Source organism: Lemur catta, chromosome 8 (genome assembly GCF_020740605.2).
Source record: "Lemur catta isolate mLemCat1 chromosome 8, mLemCat1.pri, whole genome shotgun sequence".
NCBI lineage: Eukaryota > Metazoa > Chordata > Mammalia > Primates > Lemuridae > Lemur > Lemur catta.
Genome location: NC_059135.1, coordinates 77,721,148 through 77,747,532, shown reverse-complemented (window position 1 = coordinate 77,747,532; position 26,385 = coordinate 77,721,148). Strand labels below are relative to the sequence as shown.

Sequence of the window (26,385 nt, the reverse complement as noted above, 5' to 3'; positions counted from 1 at the left end):
ATCTGAAGTCTAAATTTTTTGGAGGGAGCATTATATTAGTCCAGCTTGGGCCATATGACAGCATTTGATTTAATCAGGTTCACCTGGGGGTCTGAGTTCTTTTATTCCAGAGCCCCACCTTCTTGAGGGAGCAAGTTTCAAAAGAGTTTATAAGTGAGAAGAAAAGTTTTGGCTTTGCTGGTAACTAGCAAAAGCAAACATCTCCCCCCATCTAATGAAATTCTATATATCTAAGCTCTTTTCTCACAAAGGCACTATTGGCAATCCAGGAGGATAGTTTTTCTTTGTGAGGGAGTGCCTGCACTTGCATGGACCACCCAGTAAGTGGCAGTAATGCACCTCCCCCACCTCCAACATTATAAACACTAAAAATAGCCAGTAGTGTACCACACCCCGCTACCTGGCAATCAAAAATACACTGCAGTTGAAATTCTCTCTGTTGAAAGCCACCCCAACTCAAAATCCTCCTCCAGGTCCTGTCTTCCCTTATAACTAAGTAATCCCTGTACTCTATCCTTCTCACAACTAAACTTCTTAAAAGTGGAGTCTATGTGCTGTCTCTACTTCTTCACCTTCTCTTCAAACCTTGACTACAACCATCTGCTTTTCAATTTCATTCTTCTACTAAAATCATTTCCCTGTGATCACTCATATCTTCATGATTACCAAAATCCAGTAGGCACTTTTCACCTTTATCTCCCATCACCATTCTGCTGCATCGGAAATGCTTATCTTAACTTTCAAATCCCATCTCCATTCTCCAAACCCTCAAGTTATTGCATCTCAGTCTTCAACCACACAAGGAACGTGGAAGTCATCTTCACCTGCTGAGTTGGCTCACCTCCTGCGTGTACTTACCAAATCCCACTGTATCACACCTACTGTCCATTTCAGGTTTACTGTCTTAGTTTGGGTTCTCATCATTTTCCCCCCAGACCCTAATGCTCTGTGACCTTGCACAAATGACTCAATATCTCATCTCACAGGTTTCTCTTTTGCAAAATGAAGATGATAATAGTATCTATCACCAAAGTGTTGAAGATCAATGTGAAGATTAAATGTTAGAATATATAAAGTACTTTGAACCCTGCTTGGCTTAGTGTACATGCACAATAAATCTTCACTGTTGTTTTTACACACCCATGAAATAGCATTAATCACATAATATTGTAACTGCTTGTGAGAGTCATTCTGCCCCCCTTAACTGTAGGAGATCATGCATCATTACATTTTCAGGCTGGTACACAGTGTCTGGCTTACAGCCAGCATATAATAGATAGTTACTAAATGGATAAATCAATCTTTGCACTCTTTACAATGCCCAGCACATGGTAGGTCCTCACTAAATAGTCACTGAATTGAATTGGATAGAATTGACTTAATCTTGAAAGAATGCAGAACAAGAAGTGGTGGAATATTTGGTAGGCCATAAATAGTTTAAATTTAAGGTGAGCCCAATTTCCCTTGCGACTCCTTAGGACTGAATCTAAACTAAAAGCATAATTCTACATTCTTTGCAAATTTAGATTTTTTTTTCTCTATTTCATTCATGCCCCAGTTGTAGTTTCCATGCCCCACCAACCCTCTTTGTTTTCATTCTCACAGCATAGCTTAGCCCATATCTCACTAAAAACCTGGATTCCTGTTGCCACCTGTATGAGTAAGCTATTGCTGCATGACAAACACACGCAAAATCTCAGCAGCCTGTAACAAGAAGCATTTCTTTCTCATGTATCTGTGGGTCAAGTAATCCAGGGCAGACTTGACTGGGCTGCTCTGCTTTAAGCTGCAGGTCTGATTGGACTTGTCCTCTCACTAAGGGCTGGCCTCAGTTCTGTGCCATCTGTGCTTATTCTGGAGCCCAGGCTGAAGGGGCAGTGGCCACCAAGGGAAGGCCTTCTCTTGGCAATAGCAGAGAAACAAGAGGGGGAGTAGAAATCTGCAATGCTTCTTAAAGCCTCGGTCTGCAGTGAATGCTTCCCTTAGCACACCCCATTCTTCCTATCATTCTTCCCATCATTCTTCCTATCATGCTTCCCATCATGAAGCATTTGTTTACTCTCCTCCATCTTCCTCAAATGCTCTTTTTCCTCCTCTTTTACCTGTCCAACATAAGTCTTACTTATCCTTGAAGATTCTGTTATTCTTCTCTGGGAAGCATGCAAGCCTGGTCTGAATTCCCATCTTCTCCAGTTATGGAATTTTTCTGTGATGAAATGTTCTTACCTATTTATTATATGCTGCCTCCACTAGACAAGAAACTTCTCGAGGATAGAGAATGAGTCTTGGTTACTTTATTACCAGTGTTTTTACTAGCTACTCAGACAGAATTGGCACTCAGGGTTTTCTTTTGCAAATAACTGAATGAATAAAAGAGTAAATGCCCTAGAATGTCCTTACCTTTATCTCCTTACATCCACCTATCAAAAACAAACAAAACTCTCTCCAAAATTTGAAATCCACTTTATTCAGGAATTTCTTTTTCTTGAATGATCTCCATCTCACAAACTCTCTTTTTCCCTCTCTCTCTCTCTCTTGTATACACACATGCGTGCACACACACACACACACACACACACACACACCACATCACATACCACATCTGCACTAAAAAGCATGAAAAAACCTTACACTAACGGACATCTTTCTTAGCATTCAGTACCTTTTATGACACCTGCTATCTTCTGTTTTGTATATTCTTTGAGTACTTCTGTTAGCCCCTACAATGTTAAAAAATTTTGATGTCTTTGTCATAACTTAATATGCCTACCTCATTGCTGTGAAGACAGAAGATACTCAATAAATATTTGTGAAATTGATTTGAATTATGAAGTCCATTAATAGGTTTTATACTTCATAGCCATTCTTCTTCCTGACTATAATCTCTAGCCAATTTAAATCATTTGATCTGAAGTTCTGGGTTGTTTTTTCTCAAATAATATTTTATGTCACCCTTTCTTATAGTGGTTACTCAGTGTTTTGAACAAATCAATGTTACTTGACCAAGTATCCGAAGCAAATACCCATGATTATTTCCCACTTTTCTGTGCTATGTCCATGTGCTTTGAGTTTATCTTCCTTCTGTCTCTTGGATAAAGATGTGCATATCCATATTGGAGTATGTTAATAATGCTTTAGCCTAATTGCTTCCTTACATACTAGGTTGTCACCAATTCAAACCATTACATTTTCCTAAGAAATGAATGAAGATCATGACTTCCTTGAAGTCTCACTACATTCCATTTTGAGTACCCCTTTATAATAATATATCACTTATCATTCTCTGATGCTGCATTATCTATTTTTTCTCCCTGCTTGTACATACACCTTTTAAAATTGTATTGAGTACCTCCACCGATGACTAAGACAATGTCTTGCAGCCAGTCATTCAACACATGTTTATTGAGCTTCTAATATGTGCCAAACATTGTCTGAGTACTGAGGATACAGTAATAAGGGAAAGAGTTATATTCCTTACCATTCTGGGTTTTGCATTCCAAGCAAGGGAAACAGCTAAGCAGAAAACAAATCAGTCTCATATTTCAGATCGAGATAAGTGCTCTAAGAAAAGTAGGGCAAGGGAGGCTGCATAGACAATGGCACGGAATGGTATGTAGGAAAGGCTATAATAAGAAGGTGCCGTTTGATCAGAGACCTAGGCCAGTAGAGTTCCACACAGAAGAAAGTGAATGTCCCCGAGGCAGAAGTGTGCTTGGCAGGAATGAGAACCAGCAATGTGGACAGTGGGGCTGCGTACAAGTGTAGTGAGGGTGAGAGAGGACCCAAATGAAATCAGTTAGTTGGTAGAGGTCAGATCATGTCCTGCCTTGTAAGTCACAGTAGGGACTTTGATTTCATTCTGAGCAAAAGGGGAAGCCCTTGGGCTTACTAAATATGTTTCATTATCAGTAATAAATACCAATGCTATTGAAAAAACTTCTGAAAGTGGATGGTAGTGATGGTTGTGCAACTTGTGAATGTACTTAATGCCACCAAACTCTACGCTTAAAAATGATTAAAATAATAAATTCTATGTTATGTCTATGTTACCACAATTATAAAAAATAAACATCTATGAGTGAATACTGTGGGCCGGATTCTGCGCTACGTGCTGGTGACTATAAGAAGACATAGATGATTCAGGTGCTCAGAATCTGCTTTGAAAGAGTCTGTGCCATATATTAGAAATGTAAATACACAATGCAAAGTAATGTAAATCACGTCCCAAATGAGAGGGCTAGGCTAGGATTTCACAGAGTGTCTTCTTGGAAACACTAGTCTAGATATGTGTTCTCTGCAATAAAAGGATCTTGCTCAAAGAAGTTGGAGAGATAATGTCTCCCCCATCACTTCCTGGAGATTCACAGTGCACGTTAGCATATTACAGGCTCTAAAAGTACACGTTAAAGAAACCTATTTAGCTTTGTTTAACCTAACATCGCTAAATCATTTTGGTCACAGGCCCTTTTTCCTGAACCACCTATTAACGTCCTGGGGGACTGGTATTCCGCAGAACCTATGTCATCAGAGACAAAAAGCTGAGATAGGAAGGAAAGAGTTTGTGGAGAAAGTGTGATCTGAGCTGAGCCCTAAAGGAAAGGAGATACTTATATTAGAGAAGAGGAAGGACATTCAAGGCAGGAGAAATGCTAAGTAATGCACTTCCAAGTAAGCCTCCTGGAACTTGCCTCTTCAAGTATCATTGAGCTGCAGAATGAATGTCCTAAATATACTGATAAAATCACAATTTTGATGACTACTGAGTGGGAAACTTCTTCTAGAACACCCAGCACACCAAAGACACTAAGAGTAATTATTTTGCGGAAGTTCTTTTAATTCCTTGTCATTATTTTATGGAAGGCAAAGTTAAGGCCCAGAGAGACTATAACTTACTCAGTCATCCCTGTCTAATCGATGGCAGAGTGCTCATTTTCTTACTCTGGGGCCAGGGTCCTGTTCTGTAAAGGAGAGAGTCATGGTCTTTGTATGTCTGCCATAGACACTTTGGAATTAAAGCAAAAAATCAATTCCTATGCAAGATGAAGATTTCAGCATGCAGTGGATATGGAAACAGATCAAATTAAGGAACAACGCAAGCTTGGATTTTAATGAAGCTCATCTTTGTTTCTTTTGCAGATCAAATTTTTGGCTCTCATCTGCACACAGTGTGTGAACGTGAAAATTCCACAGTTCCGAGGTTTGTAAAGCAATGCATTGAAGCTGTCGAAAAAAGAGGTGGGTAACTGAATCTCTAGCAGTTCCCCCGTTAACGCACCCTCTAAACAACCAGTACTCAAGTTAGCAGTGCCACTTGATTTGTCTGGGAAGCCATGCAATTAAAACTTGACTTGTGTTAATCAGTTAAGAGGATCAAGTTTCTTATTAACTTCAGTTTGTTTTTACAATAGGGACATTAGTAATTCTCACTAATGTTCTTTTTTTTTTTTTAATATTTTGTCTGTCTGACATACTGTTGATTCAATTGCAAACTTCTTGTTTTCAAGCCAGTGATAAAACATTCATAAAATATCAGCACTCACAGTGTTAGAACCCTCCTAACATTCATGCTGGTAGATGTTGTGCCAGAACAATTTTTGGTAAGCCCCCAACATTACCCAAGTGAAGCAAATAGCATTCCTACTCACAGATAGTGATATCCCATCTTCCACATGTTCCTGTTCAGTATGGAATATGGCTAATGGGTTTTCCTGGGACAATTAACAGATACACCTCCAGTGTTAACATGACCTTTGATTCCTCTGTTTCAACATTCTGTTTTTCATCTGAAATTATTTCATCTTACTGAAGAGAACAAAACAAAACCCAGTTGACTCATCATTTCTACACTAGTCTATCTGTGGGGTGTTTTTCCTTCAAACTATGACTTCATTCATTCAAGGTCATTTTTCCTGGAAGATACATGTAGTAGATGCAGAATCTTAAAAATTGTATTGTATAAAAATGTGAAGCTTCATCACCATCTGTTACAAGTTTACAACATATTCCCAGGATCTAGGGGGATATATATCATGTAAAAGATGGAGGTGTTTTCAGAAAAAGAACTGGTGAACCTATTCCCATTTCCAGCTCCTAGTCTCTTAAAACAATAGAACTAAGGGGGAAAAAAATCTTCACCAAGTAATCTGCTAGGAAAAAAGCCATTTTAATTCTCTCAGTGTTACCTGGCTTTATTATAAAAGCATAATAAAAATGGCCTGCAATTTCTAACTCCTGGAAATTCATACTTTAATTATACTGTAAGGACAGCCTTGGGATCCTGTTATTCCCATATCAGTAGGAAATGAGAGAATAACAAGAAGGGGAAGAGTGGGCAGGGCACGTGGATAAAGAGAGTGGCTTTGGGGAAAGCATGTCAATACATCAGAGAGAAGAGTGGAGGGACAGAGATAGAGTGGAACACAGAAAATGCAGCATGAACATGAGGAGAGGTGTCTGTGAGGAATGAAGCCAATTGGAGTTTAGAAAGAAATGTGTTCTTATTGCAAGTTGCAATTTCATTTAATTTTATAAGCACATATTTTAGGAATAAATATTATTTAATAAGTACTTAAACCCAAAATGGATCACTGAGAATATTATAATGTTGTGATTTCCAATAGCTAAATTCTCATCATTTTCAGGAAATCTTCATTCACTTATAAATACTCAGTACCGACGACATGAGCACCGTTATATTAGACCAAAAATCCAAATAGGACATTGGGGGAAGTTGCACATAATAAGATGTGTGCATGTATAAAGAAGAGCTCCATACCTCTCGATTTATGTCTCTACCGTAGGCAAAATGAAATACTCTGCTAGATGCAGCCTTGCAGTGTGCAGATACTATAATATTGTAGAGCAGAAAATGTCTATAAATAGAAATGGCATCTTTTGTTCATGGCATTTTGTGGGTGATTTTTAATAAAATAAGACAATGTTTTTGCTGACAGAAGCAATCACATCTAGCATTATATTTCATTGTCCCAGTGTTTACTCTTAAAATGAATTTGTAGATCCAGCACTAAACAGGCGCTAATCACACATATGATTATTAAAATAATTCCTAAGCATTTTAATGAAACTCAAAGACTTTGCAATTCCACAAAGCAACTGATAATTCAAAGCACTTTGGCAGTGTCAGCTTAAAGGAACTCTATGGAAATGTTCAATAAAAATTCAGAAGCACAAGATAAACCTCTCACATCATTGCAAGATTTACAAGTGTGTACTTTTGATTATATTTTTCTATGATCATTTTGTTGGATTAATATTCTTACATTTATACGCCAATTCTATTTACTCAAAGTGTTGTTTTTACTAAATTCTGGCATAAAGCATTTCAGGACAGAAATAATTTATGTGAATCTAAGTCCAATGTTTATGCAGGCTTCTGATGACATTTTATGCTGGGGTTGGTATTAGGAAGTAGCATATGAAGGTGCCAAGTCTCTCGGCACGGCTGGGATTCAGCATATCTAGCGCCCTCCTTCTAATGGCCAGATCCTCTTGCAGCCAAGACACTCAACTGCAGAGTCATGGGAAATGCTTATGGACCAGTTATGGGAAAGGCATATTTAATGAAAACTGTGTGTTTACTCTCATAGACTTAGGAAAATGGCCTCAATTCTCACTACAACAGCACATTGGCTAATATAAAAAAAAGATTTGTTTCCTTCCCCTTTTTTTTTCCTTCCTTTTTTTCATCCTTGAGATTTTTTTCTCCTCCTTAAAAAAATCAGTCTGTAAACTGTAGCTATATTTTGTAAAATGCTTCTTAGATGCTTGATTTAAAATGAAACATAATCAGGAAGGCAGATCTCACCATTCATTGATTCAGTTATTGGTCTTACCTGCTTGCATTTGACAGACCAAATTGCTCATGCTTCTGTCGTCTCCACGGGAAATTCTACCCAGTCCTTGGCACAGGGATGCATTCTTTATTCATCCCTGGTAAGGTGGTATTAGTTACATTTTAAATTTTGCAACTCTTGGACATGCCTAGAAGAAAATCTATTCATAAACCAAATGTAAACCAATTTAGCGAGTAACTTGTTTAGTATGTTTCCTTATCTTGATTTGGTTCCCTTTATTCCTCTAAACCACCAGAGCTTTCTCCTCCTCACCAACTGTTATAACTAGATTAAAGTCATTTCTGTGGTTTCTGACATTGTCTGCTCAGCCTTGAAAATACACACAAAATTTGGAGGGCAAACCAAAGGAGCGTGTTAGTCTTTAAAGCTCTTCCAAGTGGTTCATTCTCCCTTGCCTTGCCTTTACAGTTGCAGACCATGTATATGAGATATTGTAATTAGCCAGTGAAAAACTCAACTTATGTTTCTTCTTCCAAGGCAATTTCTGTGAAAATATTGAATCATTGTTTGGCTAATGCTTAATATGTACCCTTGGTAAGATGACGAAAAGCATGAGATCATCTGATGCTATTTTGGAGGTTTGGAGGAACAAGTGTCTAGAGGGAGGCATTGTAACATGTTGGTGGTATGTAGAGATAAGCAGTGAAAAGTCCATTTTTCTGCTTTATAGAATACTTGGTGTAGTTTCTAATGACATTACATATGTATAAAAATTGTTTGCTTAAAATAGGATTAACTGTATCTCTTAGATACAAGGGTCTAGGAGACTTGAACTAAGCAAAGTGTATAGTCTAAACTAGTGTAATAAGTAGTAAGATCTTAATTCATAGTTCTTTTTATGCAAAGCATATACTGACTGACTACCCTTTATGAAGGTCCATTGTTTGGAAAAAAAACCTGACCCAGTACCTAACAGATTGTAAGCACTCAATGAATATTGGTTGAATGAAGTAATAGACCCTCAGGAGCTATTGAGTACCTACTGTGTGTAATTCTCCATGCTGTGGCTGAGAATACAGAGGAAATAGATACTAACAGACACATATATGAATATGTGAGTTCATTAGCATAAACTCTGATAAGTACTGTAAGAGAACAGACACTACAATACAGAATAACCACTACAATAATGAAAGAGCAGGGAAATGTGTGTATGCTTAAAAATAGTATCATAGGACGGGCACGGTGGCTCATGCCTGTAATCCTAGCACTCTGAGAGGCCGAGGCGGGAGGATCGTTTGAGCTCAGGAGTTCGAAACCAGCCTGAGCAAGAGTGAGACCCTGTCTCTACTAAAAAAAAGTAGAAAGAAATTAGCTGGACAACTAAAAATATATGGAAAAAATTATCTGGGCATGGTGGTGCATGCCTATAGTCCCAGCTACTCGGGAGGCTGAGACAGTAGGATTGCTTGAGCCCAGGAGTTTGAGGTTGCTGTGAGCTAGGCTGACGCCACGGCACTCTAGCCCGGGCAACAGAGTGAGGACTCTGTCTCAGAAAACAAACAAAAAAAAATGTATAATAAACCTTCAGTAATAAGCAAATATTGGTCTAGTTTATTCTCCATATAAGACCAGGAGAAGTTTAATTTTGCCTTATTTCCCAGGTTGTTTTCTTGATACATTGTGACAATGAAATATTAATACCCAAAAATATAGTATCAAACATGCATTTTGCCAAAGAATTCTTTTATATAATAAGAGTTAACTAAATGAACGAGCATATTTCTACCCTAAACATATTTTAATGTGGCCAATATATTTTTAAGGGAGTACACTGGTTTTTAAAACTTTTTTTAATATAATTTGCATTGGGATTCATCATTTAGAATAAGATCTAACTCATTTTTCCTTCATAATTCCTGGTTCTGGTTAATATACCCCCAAGCTATTTAACAGCAGTAAAATGATACTTAGAGATCTGTTGTACAACAGTGTAAATATACTTAACACTACTGAACTATATAATTAAAAATGATTAAGATGGTAAATTTTACATTATATACTTTTGATCACAATTTAAAAAAAATGAAACTATGTCTTCCAAATTTAATGATTCCAGGTGTAGGCTACTTTGCAGAATGCCTCAGCAGATGCTAATCAACAAGTTTGTCCTTTCTGTCTTTTTTCTAGAACACAAAATACTATGAAAGGAACAATACACAAAGTTACATATTTGACTTGGTGCCTAAAAGCTACCCCGGGATCCATAACCTTGCCTAAAGATTTAAGAAAGACCTTTAGTCTACTTCTGAGAAGGTCCTTAGCCTCAAAAACTTTATCTCTCAACTTGACTTCTTAGCAGCTGTTATATTTTTTTGCTGTCGTTTGTTTGACAGGATCCAGTTATAGGTTCCGATGTCTGTTTAAAGAAACAAGGAGGCTGTTGGCTTTAAAATTCCCTCATTGCTTGTGTGATCAGCATTTTCCCAGGCTTTTCTACATAGTTTGCCAAGCAAAGGGACTGACCTTTTGTAGCAAACACTTTTTCATTTCAAAATGCTCACTTTGATTTTTGTCCCATTTTATGCTCATTCCAAACTGTTTACAACCCACTAAAAATGACTGTGAATTATATGTTTGTGTAATGGATTCCTTTTGTGGTCTGAGTGGAATGTTTACTTTGAACAATTAGTTATCTTTGGGTAGATTATAGCAACTTGGAAAAAGAATGGCTAAAATTATTATTATACCTTAACTGTTTCTTTTTTGGTAATTCCTCTGCGAGTTTTGAGACAATGTCACATTAACAAGTCCGTGGCATTATAAATGAAATCTAATTCTGTGAATATTTTTTTGGACACGTTTGTTAATATTACAAGAAAGCATGGTTAGACACCTAGGCAGGAATATACTTAACTGACTCATAAAAATTCAAAACATGGCATATATATAAATACATGAATATTTGCCAGATACGTGTTATATTTGCATATCAGGTGAGGTATGTACATGTATGTATTTATTATGTAAATAGCTAACTTGATTATAGTAGAGCTGTTACGCTGAGATGTAACAAGCACTGTAGTTGTTATAATTTTCATGATACTCAATTCAGTGCACCAGTCTGCCTCTCAAGATCCTACCGAGTGCTTACTTGCAAAAATAAAACTTTACATAGCCGTTTCCCATTGCCTTTGAATCCAGGCCCCTAAAGTGCAGATCATATTGCCCTCACTAGACAAGCTCTGCTCCCAGTTCTGCTAATTTTATACTGTTCATTCTTTCCCACTTTGGGATAATCTATTATAGTTGGACCCAGGCACGCACTAAGGGCTGATACTTCCATGAAGAATGTGCAATTTGTACTGTTTAGTTTGTGACGAGATTCTTGAAAACTTTTATGATTCTATCTTGTTCCAGAGAGACTTCTGCTTGCTAGTTTTATAAGCAGTTACTGAAAAAAAGTAAGAAAAACAAAACAAACTGATAAAAATTACATGCTCAAAAAAAAAAAAATCAAGAGTACAAGATAAGCACTTTTTCTTTTTCCCTAGAGAATATTTGTGGACTGAACTAAAATGTTTCTGAGAGCACTGACCTTTGTTTTCTTTTTTTTCCAAGTGCTTACTTTTCATGACTAAAGTTAGGCATCCACATGCATTTACAGTAGAGATGATCATCAAAGAAGCTCCATGAATGTTTGCAGTGAATGTCCTTAGTTTTTCTGAGTTAAAATTAAGACCAGTTTAGTGCTTTGGTGTTTTGTGTTTTGTTTTGTTTCATTTTGTTTTAATGCAGCCACAAAGACAGCCACCTTCCTGACAGCATAGTGTTGTGCTGGGTCCAAGCTGGAATTGGCTCTTTGGGGTAGTCATGCTGGGGCCTCTGTGTCTGTAAGAAAGCCACATTCAGGGCTGGAGGGGAAGACAAAATCAAAAAAAGAGTAAACAGGAAACAGCCAGCAAGAGTATAAAAGAGCAACTGGGAAAAGACAACCAAAAGAAATCAGAGATGACAAGGTGGAGAGAGGGGAAAAGCTGCATTTTGCAATTAAGAAAACAAATGTGGATAAAAGGGGATGCTTGTGAGGTCTGTAATGAATAGAAGACAGACTATATTGAACCAGTTGCCACCTCTGCCACAGTTACCTGATGCCTGCTTCTCGGTTCCAGAGAAATTTACTCTTGCTCTAGAAAATGCTTGAACGTTAAATCTTGCAATGAACGTCATACATTGGGTAGTCACAAATTCTGTGCACAGAAGTGGTTATTAGTTAATTCACTGTACTTATTAGTGACACTTGATAGAGTTTATCTACATCTAGCAATACTTGAAGTCATTATCAAAAAGAGAGTTTAAACATAACAGAAGTTAATGTAGGAATAAATCGTGCAGTTCAATAACTGGAGAGGCTATCTAAGAAATATAGCAATGTGGCTCAGGTCAAATTGGTCAGTGGATATTCCCACACTTTAGAATCCAGAATGCACAAATATAAATAATGTCTCTTCCCAGATAAAGCCTGAGTCTAATTTCTGACCCGCTCCTCCCACCCTCAGTCTAAAGTTTAGGTTCTTAACATACTTTTTGCTTGGAGTCAGTTGGAAGGAAAGAGAGCCAAAATTAAGACCCTCGGAAATTAGCCTCTTGTTGTGGATGGAGGATTTAAACAATGCAGCGCCTCAACACACCCAGATGCAATACTCTAAAATAGCCTGTAGTGGTGTCATTTACACAATGGGAGTTCTGGGTCTGGGAATTTTTCCATTACAAGACCCTATATTCAGAAGTTAATAGTTCAACCGTAAAAATAATCTTGGCCGAAAGTTGGCAGGATGTTTTAGCTTAGAAGCAAATGTTTACAAAATTTGAAAAAAAATTGCATGCATTTGGAAAGCTTTCAGGTTTCAAAAAGCAGGAGCAAAAATAATAATAATAAGGCAATCAGAGATTTTCAGATATTTGTTGCCCAGGATTCAAAAATGGATTTGTAGTTTTTCAATAGAAATGCTTTGATTCTTAATATGAATTAATTGATTAAAAATAAATAACGTATCAAAACTTTCACAACAGTGTCACTCTGTTTGGTGAAATAATTTGTTATTTATTGGTGAAACAAGAATCTATATTTGTGTAGGCATTTCCATAGAGCTTAAAAATTTATAATTAAGAAGTCAAATTAATTTAGGAAGCTATAAATGAGACCAAAATATTACACTCTTTTGTGGGTTTCCTAATGAATAACATTTCTTTCATAAAAACAAATGCCTTTTTCCAAGGAATTTTCCAATTTAAACATTAGTCATTAGTCTCTATATATGTATATATAGTAAAAGAGACATACAAATTCCAGGTGAAGTAGTTGCATTGGTCTTTATAATTGAGAATAGCATATTTTCTTGTTCAGGATATTTAGAATATTTGGTGAATCTCCTTAAAAGATTCATGTCTTCTAGAATCCTCTAAGTCTGTGGTCCCCAAACCTGAGGCTACGACCAGTACTGGTCCGTGGCCTGTTAGGAACGAGGCCACACAGTAGGAGTTGAGCAGCAGGCTGGCAAGAGAAGCTTCATCTGTATTGACAGCTGCACCCCATCACTCACATGATCCCCTAGGCTCCACTTCCTGTCAGACCAGCAGCTGCATTAGATTCTCATAGTAGCATAAGCCGTACTGTAAACTGTGCATGTGAGGGATCTAGGTTATGCGCTCCTTATGAGAATCTAATGCCTGATGATCTAGGTGAAGCTGAGGCGGTGATGCTAGCGCTGGGGAGCAGCTGCAAATGCAAATTATCACTAGCAGAGAGGTTTGACTGCATAATAAATGTAATGCACTTGAATCATCCCGAAACCATCCCCCACTGCCCCACCACTGGTCGGTGGAAAAATTGTCTTTCATGAAACCGATCCCTGATGCCCAAAAGGGGACAGCTGCTCTAAATTCTTTGGGAGGTTATCTTATATTCTAACAGCCTATAAAGTTAGAAATGTTTTTCTTGGGTTCAAAATAATTATTTCTTTTCTAGTTTTATGTCTTTTTGCCAAATTTTATACTTCTCAAGCCACTTCCTATTTTCAGTGCAGAAAAAAAAAAAGTCAAATGGAAAAAATCAAGGGCAGAATACTTTGAGGAAAGAAACTAACTGTGCAAAACAAAAATAGCTCTGAAATGATAATGCTGGAAGAGTTCTTGAGGTTATAGTAGACCATAGACCCAATATGTAAAAACATACTGTTTTTATGGAATTAAGAATGCCCGAAACTTTAGGGTGAAACCATAGATTATATAAGAAAAATATTTAAAGTATTACCTTCAGTACTCTGTGTGCTCCTTCACATATTGGCCAGCTTCTCACACAGTACCTAACACGTAATGGATTCTCAATAAATAATGAATAAATAAATAAATTATATTCAGTATTGCTTATATCTTTATTAGAAAGTTTCATGCCATTGCTACACCTGCATATGATTGAAACTATAAAATGATGAATGACCAACAGTAGTTGGTTGAAAGCAGCTGTGTGATGTGCAGAGAATAGCATGATCTGCAAATCTGCTTTTTAAACATTTAAACAAGTCCATTTCTGATAAGAGTATATTATATTGTTCAATAAGGTACCTTTATTTCCATCAATATCCAGCTATGCTAAACAATTGAAGTTAGGTTTCCTTAACGATTTTATTTTCATTGATTTTTGGATACTCTATTTAAGTTAACCATCCAGCAACTACTAAAATATCCATTCTCTGCTCATTTTCATCAGAGGAAGTCATATCCCATTAGGCATTGTTTCGACACCAATAGCCTGCTGTTTTTAATCAAGTAATTGAATGGTAACTATGACTTATAATTGACATGCCTGAAAATGGTCAGGCATAGGCTCGGTTCCCATAACCACACAGAAAGTTGAGCCCCACATCTTTTCCTTTAATTCAGAGTTGGAATACCATGTTGGTGCTGTTCTGTATTAGTTTACTTCCCTGTAAATGTCTCACTCTCTTGATTCAGTGTTTGTTTTCCGTGTGCCTCTTAGGAACTTTTCATTTGGATGATAATTTTTTTAGTTGAAAGAGTCTATGAAAGAATTTAAAATAAGAAATATATGATCAATACACAGATCTATCAATTTGAAGTTAATGAAGACAAAATATATGATTTTGCTATTGGATATTGATTTCATTTTCTCCAAATTTACTTCATGGAGGAAAAAAGTTAAACTCTGCTGATCCTATCAAAATCTCTAAAAGGCTTTGAATATACCAATGTCCTTAAAATCGGACTATTATCTTTCTTGTTTAAAAATGGTGCTTCTGTTGTATTTTACATTTTTGACAATTTGGTCTACCTTAACTCTTTAGTCTCTCTACAGAGTAGTGGAACACCTAACAGACGAAATTATAATCACTGCAGTAAGATTGCTTTTCCTTTTGTCTTGAAGATAGGCATTTGGCCATGTGTCTGATACTGTATAGACTAATACTGGAGTCCATGTATTTGGCCTAAAGTTTGACAGCATAACAAATACGCATATCCTCTGGATTTAATTCTTGACTCCAACATTTCATGCTACTCATTCTCTCAGGGTGATCTCAATCATACCTAAATCTTCAATGATTCCTTCAATGACTACAGAGCTCCTATATGCAAATAACTTCTCAAACTGTTTCTTCCACTGAGACTTGTGGTCTAGAAACCTTCTCAAATTTTCCTCTGGCACCTCAAAGTCAACTTTTTTGAACTGAACGCATCACTTTCCCCAACAAACATATTCCTCCCCCTTTATTTCCTAATTCAGTCAGTGGCATCACAACCTATTTTCCCCAATGCCCTAAAAAGACGTATGTCGGACATCTTAGATTCTTCTCTCTTTACACACAGAATCACTCACCAAGTCTCATGATCTCTGCTTTCTTACTATACCTTGAATCTGGTCCTTTCACCTTTCTGTGGCCCTGATTGGGCCCCCAAAATTCCTTTTGAGATAAACCTCCTAATGAGGTCATTGGCTTTGTTTTCATTTCTGCTTAGGCCACTCTCCTCAATGCTGCCAGAATGAGCCCTCTTAAATACAAATAGAATTGTGTTATCCCTTCCTAGAACCGCTTCCTTGTCTTCATCAGGATAAACAAAATTCCACACTAATTATCCCCATGAAAAAGGATAAGCATATGACCTTTTCCAATGGCCTATTCCTTCCATATGCTGTTCCCTCTCCCTAAAAATGCCCTCTCATCTTGTCCATCTGCCAAATTCACATTCATCCTCTTGTGAATAGCACAAGTCACCTTCTCCAAGGAATATCCTCTGACTTACCCCCACAGGCACCCCTCCATGATCTCTTCAACATTATTAGGCTCTCCCTCCACAGTGTTCCAGTGACAACTTTGCTTTCCCTAATATAGCCCTGGTACTGTAAGGGCTGCTTCACTACCTGTTTCCCCATCTAGAATGTGGGTCCTTGAGCCTAGGAATTGTGTCTGCTTCATCTCTGTCTCCATGGTGCTTACCATTACCATACCTTGCATATGGTAGGGGCTCAATTCATGGTGGATGATTAAATGGATGAAGAGACAGATAATATCCAAGATTTCTGTTCATCCATCCATTCATGCATTTATCCTTAGAGAATCAGATCCTATAGACTGAATATTCAGTGACCTGGTAGAAACAACAGGGATTATATGCCTCTTGAAACACAATGTGAAGTTATATTATCCAGGACGTAGGGAAACTACCTTCAAAATGAAAATAAGGGTTTTATTTTGCTGTTTTGTTTTTTTTTTTTTTTTGCAATGTGGCATGATATATATCTGTATCTAGATAACATACTGTATTAGCAATAGTCAAGAATAGGATAAGACAGAAATAGAGCAATGACTCTGGTGTCCAATACAGGTTTCAGACAAAACATATTTTCTCATTTTTAATAGCAAGAAACCAATCTCTCAAAAATTGTGTTCAATTTTTTTCATAAACCTGAGTGATTCAACTAACTAAAGCCAAATTTGATGCCTTTGAGACATACCGGTGCTATAAGAATAGCACTATCAACTTTCTGGTTGAAAAAATGATGCTCTTTTATATATAAACCTCCAGGCATCGTGCCTACTTCCCTGTAAGTTTGTGTATAATTTTTCCCATTATCACCCCCCTAGGTATCTTTCACCATCACCACTTTCCAGGCATCTACCATCCACTGAATAGCCATGTTTCTGATTATCTTTTCCCAAACGTATTAGCTTGCATTATTTAAGGCTGAATTTCATTTTATTATTTCCTGCTCGTATTTCTAAACTCCTTAAGTCCATTTGTATGACTCTTTTGTCCTCACAGATGTCCACAGTTCCTCCCAATTTAGTATCATCAGCAAATTTAATTAATGCTCTGTTTACCTCTCCTTCTAATGAAACCAGTCCCTTGTTTCATTTCATCATACAAAGTAAAAATGTATTGGCAATAAAACAGTCCAAAGAAATGATCCCTCACTGGAGGAGGGGAAGTTAAGGATGCAGCAAAAAATCCTGTTGTGAGGTGGATGGTGCAGCAGGATGGTGAGCTGGTTTCCTGTTGCCCTGAAGAAAAACCTTTTTTACAGACAGCACACTTTGGCCAATTGCCCTGGTTGTGCTGGTGTGTGTATGTGTACACGTGTGTTGTGTATATTCTTCTCTAGATGATAGCTTTACTACCCTAACTGAGAAATTTTTTACTAAAGATATATTTATGCATATATGAAAAGCATATTTAAAACTATAAATACACGTGTATTTATAGTTTTATATAAATCAGCATTTGTAGTTTTAAATACAATAAAATATAAGCTAGTAATATCTAATTCATAGCATAGCTATAAATTTAGATATGGATATATACGTTTGGATGTATACAGGTTCTCAATCATTTTCAGGGTGCTTTTGCTAACATTCACTGTGATCTAAAATTTTATCTCCCTCTTTAACTTGATTAGTGCTTTAAATCCAAATTAACCCCTTAATTTAAATCAAATTCTTTAAAAATAGTAGACTTATAGGATATGGTAAAAGAATTTTTTTTAGTTGTATCCAACAGGCAAACTTCAGTAAAATAATATTTTAACTTCTAGAATGAATAGAACTGGAAAATTGAGCTTGATCAGAGAAAGGCATCTAACCTATTAACTTTAAGGTAGGTAAGTTTATATTCACAGAATTGCACCATTAGTCTTGAAGGTGTACAGATACGGTATATTTTACAGGAAGAAAACAAAGATGCCGTTCACTAAGCACCTGCTATGTACCAGACATAATGTTGGTGTTTTCCAACATATATACCAATAGGATAGGTTCATAGCCTACATTAATAGCTACCTGATACTCCAGAGTCTGCATCCTACCTCCAGCAAAATCTCATAAGTGTTTGCCATGTTTCCTATGAAGAGTCAATCTTTGGAATGTGGATGGATTAGTATAAATGCACTGGGAAAAAATACTTTCAAGTTTATGCTTTGAATAGGACAGACAGGTGGCAGACCTATATCTCTATTGTTGTAGAGAGAAGACAATGCACATTCATGGTGTTGAAATGGAGGCTGATATATGCTTTACTTATAGCACAAGGTCACGGATGTCATCACCAAAAGATAGTGTTAACAAAATAGTGACTGGGAATACTGTTAAGTAGTTACAGCCTCACATTGTTTTTTTTTTTTTTTTAGTGAGAAAAGTCTGATGCATAATGCATTCTTCTGAGAGAATTTTCTCAGATGCCAAGACTTTACAGGCATAACTTCCATAAGCTTTAATGGGAATTTCCTGCCAGCACCTGTTACAGTATAGAGTTCTTACTTTTCACACATAATCCAACACTGACTTGGAACACTGACTTGGAAAAACTAATATAGTGAAACCTTCTTGTAATGGTTCCTCACGTATAATGTTCATCTTTTAATCCTTGGTCTGATATATGTGTGTCCATGTTTTCCACTCAAATTCTTTTCCTACCAAAAAAGTTTCTTTTCACAAGATTTTTATAAATCTGAGTCGTGTTGCATCCTTGTCTGCTTCACAGGATTTATAAATGAAATCAGATAAAACAATTTTTCTTACTAGGTAAACTGGTAGAAATACCACATATGGGGGAAAGTTATTACAATAGAAACTGAATTAATGCTAGAAATCAACTCTTCTTGACTGAGCGGAGTTCTATAGATAGACAGCATATTCCTGAGCAACTAACAATTAGAATATTACGTGCAAAAAGTAATAATCAGAGACTCTAAAACAGAATCACAGGTCAAAATAATATACTTTGGCTAGATTTTCCCATATCTTTACAGATTAAAATGTGGTGATTTTTAATATTTAAAAAGATAGTGTATTGAAATCCCATGGACAAATCAACCAGGCAATATTTTGAGCAGAGGAGAAAGAGTTAAAAGAAATCTTTAAATTTCATGTATTTTTAATTACCTCCCACAAATTCCATTATCAAAAAAATCCTCAAAAAAACACCAAAAACAAGATACAGTGCTCCTGTTTAACTAAAATTATTGCAGGTTGCACAGAAATACTATTTTATGAACAACAATCTCACTTTTAAAGGTCATTGATGTCTCTTTTTGTCTAGAATTTCTAATGTACATGGCACATTAGAATGAAAACAGACCTTTATACTCAAAGTCCTGAGTCATTTAGCATCCTTGTCTGCTTGACAGGACTATGAACAGGCAAATGCTTTTCACTTGTTGAACATTGTCAAATAGTAAATTTTTACTTCCATTTTCATAACAAGATTTTATAACTAATGATGGTAGGGTTAAAGTTAGAAGGACTCTGAAACCCTGAAAACATGAGAAGACAAGTATGAGCTTATTAGTGAGATTTCTCACAGGAGCAAAACCTGGGATCTGAACAAGGACAGTGCATTTGCCTCCTCCCTTCTTTTTCTTTGCTAGATATTTACGTTCCCCCATGATGTCACCTTGCGTACCTGTCTAGCCTGTAACACCCTCCTTCTGGCAAACATGCTTCAGGAATATCATTTGTATGTCAGCCTGAAGTTCAGACACCCTTATTACACTTTTGAGTATTACCTTGAGCAAAGCTGCTTTAAAAGGTATCAACAAGTTAGCAATAAATGACTTTGTTTCCTATTAGAGCATTTTCAAACACCAGGGAAGGAAGGATCTTATTTTGCTTTGTTTTATTTGATAAGCCAAAAAAAGGGAAGAGGAAAGCATATTGACACTTTTAAAAGCATGTTAGTCCCCTCCTACTCTAAAGGGATTTGGATTAGAGCACATTTTGCTCTTAACTTGGGTGAAATAAGGTTATCATTTTCTTTTAATATTCTCACCAATGAATTAATAGAAATGCATTTGTTTCTGGGTATTTTATTATGATTATTATTATTATAAAATGACTAAAAGTAATCCTATAGATAGACTGCAGATTCCTGAGCAGCCAACAATTAGAGCACCATGTACAGAAAACAATAACCAGAGACTCTAAAACAGAATCACGGGTCAAAATAATATAGTTTGGCCAGATTTTCCCATAACTTTACAGATTAAAATATGATGACTTTTAATATTTAAAAATATATTGCATTACAAAGACTTTTTATTAATAAGATTTGTTTTAAAACTTCAAAGCAGGTTGGAAATCTAGGCCCTCATAAAGTGTGCTGTAGTCCAAGGCCATTTGTCTCCAGCTGAGGCCAGTGAGCTTAGGTTGATCACTGGGCCACTAGAGAGGTGAGAGGTGTCAGATGTAGCCAGAGATCTATACACAGACAGCACCATATACAGTGAAGATGCAGGAGAGAGATGCAGTGGGAGAAGCTTCCAAGACTGTGTCCCTACCCAGAGAGAAGACAACTTGGTTTTCAGAGATGTCATGATTCTCTGGGAGAATATCTCTTCTCAGTTTAGTCTGTAGAACAAAGGGCAATATTGATTTAGGAACCTCAGCATTACACTCACTTAAAAGAAAATTGTTGTACAAATTGTCCCTGAAGAAAGACAGATTATTATTTTACAATGTCCGTGTGATGGGAAATTATGATGATGATAAGAATAAATTGAGTGAACCTGAAAAATGGACCTTTTCTATCCCAAATGTCTTGGTGTGTCTGAAAATAACAGATAATCCAGGAAGGGGGAACATTTGGATAATGGCAACCACACTTTTGGATTAGTGTGGAACCAAGATGGTGCACTCACTTCCTCTTCCTATTCCTTTCCTGCTAGGTATTGTACTTGGCCACTCATCCTCCATCTTTTCCTAACCTACATCCTACACAAGGGAACTCTTGTCTTATTTACCTTCCTTTTAGTTAAAGTCTGCTATCAAGAAAGGATCTAATAAATTAATCCACCTTAAGGTATACATGATTAGTGAGGTTTGATAGGAAATCTCTCCATAGGATTTCAAGACAAAGGAATAAAATTCTAATTGCAGAATTGTAGACATAAACAAGACTATGTAAAAAAAAAGTTTTTGAGACAGAATTATCTTCCCAACACTTCTGAAAATATACCGTATATATAGTGTCTATAATTCATATTAAAACTTGACCAATGACATAAAATTCAGGTCTTCAAATTGATAGTCTTTCATTTCTATCTTCTACAGTGCTTCAAAAGTCAGCAATAGTGACCAATTATGGATTTTTTAATATTATTGTCAAAACTCAAACTCTGCTGGCCCTTGGGGGAAATGGGGAAATTAAGACATCCTTTATTCAAAGGAAAACATGAAATGTACTTGTACCTTGGTTTCTCACCGCTTAGAAATTCACATATATGGGGTAGATACTCCATAAACATTGTATTAAGGAACATTAGCATGTGTAACACATCTTAGAGATTTTTTAAATTGACAAATAATGTTGTATGTTTTTGTTGTGTACCACATGATGTTTTGAAGTATATGTGCATTGTGGAATGGTTAAATCTAGCTAATTAACAAATGTATCACCTCAGATATTTACCTTTTTTGTGATGAGAGTGCTTAAAATCCATCTACATTTTTCAGGAATATAGTATACCATTATTTACTATAGTCTTCTCTATTGTGTAATAGATCTCTTGAAATTTATTCCTCCTACCTAATTGTATTTATGTATCTTTTTCCAACATCTCCCCATTCCCTTCCATCATCTCTAACCACTTCAGCCACTGGTAACCACCATTCTACTCTCTACTTCTATGAGATAAACTTTTTTAGATCCCACATTTATTTGTCTTTCTGTGCCTGACTTATTTCATTTAGCATAATGTTCTCCAGACTCATCCATGTTGTCACAAATGACAGGATTTCTTTTTATGGCTGCATAGTATTCCATTGTGTATATGTACCACAGTTTCTTTACTCATCCATTGATGGACACTTAGGTTGATTCCACATCTTGGTTATTATGAATATTGTTGAGATAAACGTAGGAGTACAGATACCTTTTCCAAATACTGATTTCGTTTCCTTTGGATATATACCCAGTGTCGGGATTGCTGAATCATATGGCAGTTCTATTTTTAATTTTTTGAGGAATCTCCATACTTTTTTTCATAATGGCTATACTAATTTACATTCCCACCAATAGTGTATAAGGGTCCGCTTTTCTCTACATCCTTACTAACACTTGTTATCTTTTGTCTTTTTAATAATAGCCATGCTAACTGAGGTAAGGTGGTATCTCAACATGGTTTTGATTTTCATTTCCCTGATGATTAGTAATGTTAAACATTTTTTCATATACCTGTTGGACATTTGTATGTCTTCTTTTAAGTGTCCATTCATGTTTTTTGCCCATTTTTTAAATTCAGTTTGACTTATTTGTTTTTTGGTTTTGGGTTTCTTGTTTTGTTTTGTTTTAATTTGGTTTCATATTGAGTTGTTTAAGCTCTTTATATATTTTAGATATTAGCCCCTTGCTAAATGTATAGTTTGTAAATATTTTCTCCTGTTCTGTAGGTTGTACCTTCACCCTGTTGATTGTTTCCTTTGCTGTGCAGAACCTTTCTAGTTTTATGTAATCCCATTTGTCTATTTTTGTACAACTTAGTTTAATATACCATATATCTTCTTTCCATGACAAATGATCAGAAAGAAATGATAGATATTAAATATATATGTGTGTGTATGTGTATATGTATATGCATATACACACATATTTCAATAAGTCTTTTAATGTAGAACTATGTGACAAAATCACCCAGAAGCAGAAAATCTGGTCTGTATTACACTAGTGCTAGATGAGTTTAAATAAGGGAACAATTGGTATTGGAATGCCTTTTTTAAAAGTCAACAAATAGTGTTTAGAGTAACCAGAGGGTATACAATTCTTTGCTAGATGGTTAACAGCCCTCATACTGAGATGATAGGTCTCTCCTAGACCACTAAAAGAAACCTTTGCTTAATCTATTTATAGTGATAATAGAAATTAAGACAGCCAACCTCATTGCCCCCTCTCAGCTTTCATCTATACATTTCTTTTTGTATGAATCCTAAAATCATAACTGTCAATGGTATAAATTGTCCAGGGATGGTTAGAGCTTCTAAGTATGGAAAATAGTCTTTTCAGCTGTCTTCCAGAGACCTTCTATTTGTATCTCCATACCTGAGTCTGATTTTCCCAATAATAGAACAGTTCATAAAATACTTAAATTTTGAGATTTCTACTGTGTGTCCCATGAATATTTTGAATCTGATCTCAGGGGTCTTATACCGTCTTTCAGTTAAATTTGAGATACAAAATAGAGCATTCAATGATACTGAAAAATTAATGATAGTCTCCAAATATTTTTCAAGTGGGTCTGTGAGAACATAAACCCATAAGTATATGTCATCACAAAGAAACATAATCTATGGCATAATATTTTGGTAATAAAATAGATATTTTTATAAGTATTTTTTATTCACAAAAGTTATATGTATATATACAGACACATACATATGTGTGTAAACATACATATACATATTATAAAATAGTTGGGAAATACATAAAATAATTTAAAAACAATCATTTTTATAACCCCACCTTACAGAGGTAATCTGTTAACATTTCAGTACATATCATTCATATATATATATATGTATATATATATATACCCATAACATCTGGACCTGTGTACACTATGTTCATTACCGTACCCCCGATGCCTAGCACATTTTGGCCACATAATAAACGCCTAATCAGTATTTGTCAAATTGCATGGAAAGTTGGAGTTCACCGACTCAAGGGTTTTCCATCCAAAATGTATTAGAATTTATCTGTTCTTCCAGTTAACCACAGTTTAACACAGGTCCATCTGCCAAACAGGGAGGAGTGTGCCCTAGTCCCATCTTTCTGTTTAGCAGAAGTGTTAACAGTAACCCACAGGGTAGTCTCTCTTGTATTCTCAAAAAGAAAACAATAATTCTATTTATGTTTCCCAAGAGTAGGAAGCTCAAACAAACTCATCTGCTGTCATGATTAGGAGTATCTTCTTTGACTAGGAAAGAGTCTAATGACACGATAATTTCTCAGAAGTTTGGGAGAGGGTCAAGAAGCTGAAAAGAACCATTTTGTGATCTAAATAGGACTTTGGTAATGGTTGATGTGCTCAAACAGGTTTGTAGACTATCTTGCTTTTGTGCCTGGAATTCGGTTTCACTAAGCACTTTAGCAGCAGCAGCCAGGGAAGAGTCTCTCTCACCTGAATGCTTAGCAGAGGCAAGCCATCACAAGCCTCCAGGAAGTGGCTAGCCAAAGGGGCTGAATTAGAAGCACCTCCCCAAAGAAGATCAAAAGTTATGCTCCACCAACACAGAGACACTGAGAAATGGTTGAATGTGTTCTAAATTAAACTGCCCTGGTGGTGAGCAGAGATCTGCCAAAATCTTTCAATTAATCACTTTTACCTTCAGGGCAGAGTTAGGCTTGAGAGTATTTCAATAGATTTTTATTGGAACAGGGTTATTTCATATATTAAACTATGTTGCACAAAGTAAAAATAACGTTATTTTTAAGTTGCTACTCTTGTTAAATAAAAATTGGCAAGCATTCTTGGGGTCTGTATTGTGTCTGTGTAATTGTGTGTGTGTGTGGCTTTCTCTTGTGCCATAAGCCTCATTGATTTTTAAAAAGTGAACAGCAATGAATTTGGTGGTAAATATATTTATATAATCATTTTCATTAATAATGTGTTAGAAATAATAGAAGAAAGGTCTTAAGTGTATAATTCACTACAGTACAATTGAGGTATTTTTTCCTACATCTTCAGCAGTAAGTTAATTAGAATCACCTGCATTTCCTTGGGTGGACACCAAATGGATTGCAAACAAAAACAGATTAAAATAGCTGCTGGAGCTCATGGCATACAGATGACAAGATTCACAAAAAGGACAACAAGGCTCTGAAAATGTTCGCTTTTTAAACAGTTTTAGAGAAAATTTTAGCTCTTGCGACTTCTCCGTAAAAGTTGCTTATAAGTGTTTTGCTGAAAGGCTAGAACGGCTTTGTTTCTGATCCCTTGATGAGTGAGAGAAATGTTTAAGAAAGATCACTTTACAGAGAGATTCAGGCTGAAATGTGATGACTGTGATTCAAGCCAAGCCAAAAATTACAGTTCAGAATGAAAGGGGAGGGACGTGGTTTGGGAATCCATTTTCCCACATTCCTGAATCTCAATCATCCCAGCCAATGTTTAAAAAAAAGTCCAATGGAAAACAATGAGGTCACTTTGTTTAGATGTTTAAAAAAAAATAGCGGTGGAGGGATTGAAAAGAATGACAGCAAATATATGAATTTTAAATCAATATCTATTTCAAGTATGATGGGATCAAAGGCTAGACTTTATATAACTATTATGACTTCATCCCAAAACGAGCCATTTTTCAGTTTTCCTCTTGTTTGTGTTGGTGAGCCTTTTATTGAGTGTCTTTAACTTATGAAATAGTCCGTTGCTAAAATTTTAAAAAGAGAACTGTTGTACATGGGCACAGAGTTCAGATTACTCCTCCCCAGACTCCAGGCTTTCCATACGAATGGCATCTCCGGGAAGCTGGTTTTCTTTCCCTAAACCTGCTGTGGCCACCCGGTTGCTGTGGCCACCACACTGCTGTCTAGGTCTCAGGTTATGCTGGCATATTTGCTTGCAAACTACTGGATGATGATGGTCGGCCAAATTAGACTGTTTGTTCTTGTTACTCCCGTTTATTTTAATGAAATACACTAAGCAAGTCACAATACCAAAAGAATGATTTATTTACATCAGCATGATCATAGCGTAACTAACAGTGGAACTCAAACAAAAAAGAAATTCAGAGAATGAATGATGTGAGATGAACCAAATACAAGCTCCAACTTCACTATCTTCCAGATACACGAAGTTTTCCTTCAAGAAGACAGCTCTTAACTTAGGGATAACCAGAGTCATTGGCCAATATTTGTCTTCAAGACTAAGATTAAAAAAAGAAAAAGAAAGAAAGAAACTTGTAAGAGAATTTGTCCAAGATTATTTGGAGGCACCTTGTTTCCCATTCTTCAGAAATCATTTTGTTTGGTCATCTTTAGCCTGAGCAAACCACGGATACCACGTTCTTTC

General features: G+C 36.2%; 1 protein-coding gene across 2 annotated transcripts in view; it reads left to right on the top strand.

Annotated features, from left to right (window-relative positions):
- Positions 1 to 26,385, top strand: part of ARHGAP15 (Rho GTPase activating protein 15) — a 590,409-nt gene that overhangs the window by 364,397 nt on the left and 199,627 nt on the right. For both annotated transcript variants that reach the window (XM_045559125.1, XM_045559126.1), the window contains exon 10: positions 5,137 to 5,235. In XM_045559125.1, the coding sequence (XP_045415081.1) occupies positions 5,137 to 5,235 (99 nt within the window). The remainder of the gene's footprint in view (positions 1 to 5,136; positions 5,236 to 26,385) is intronic.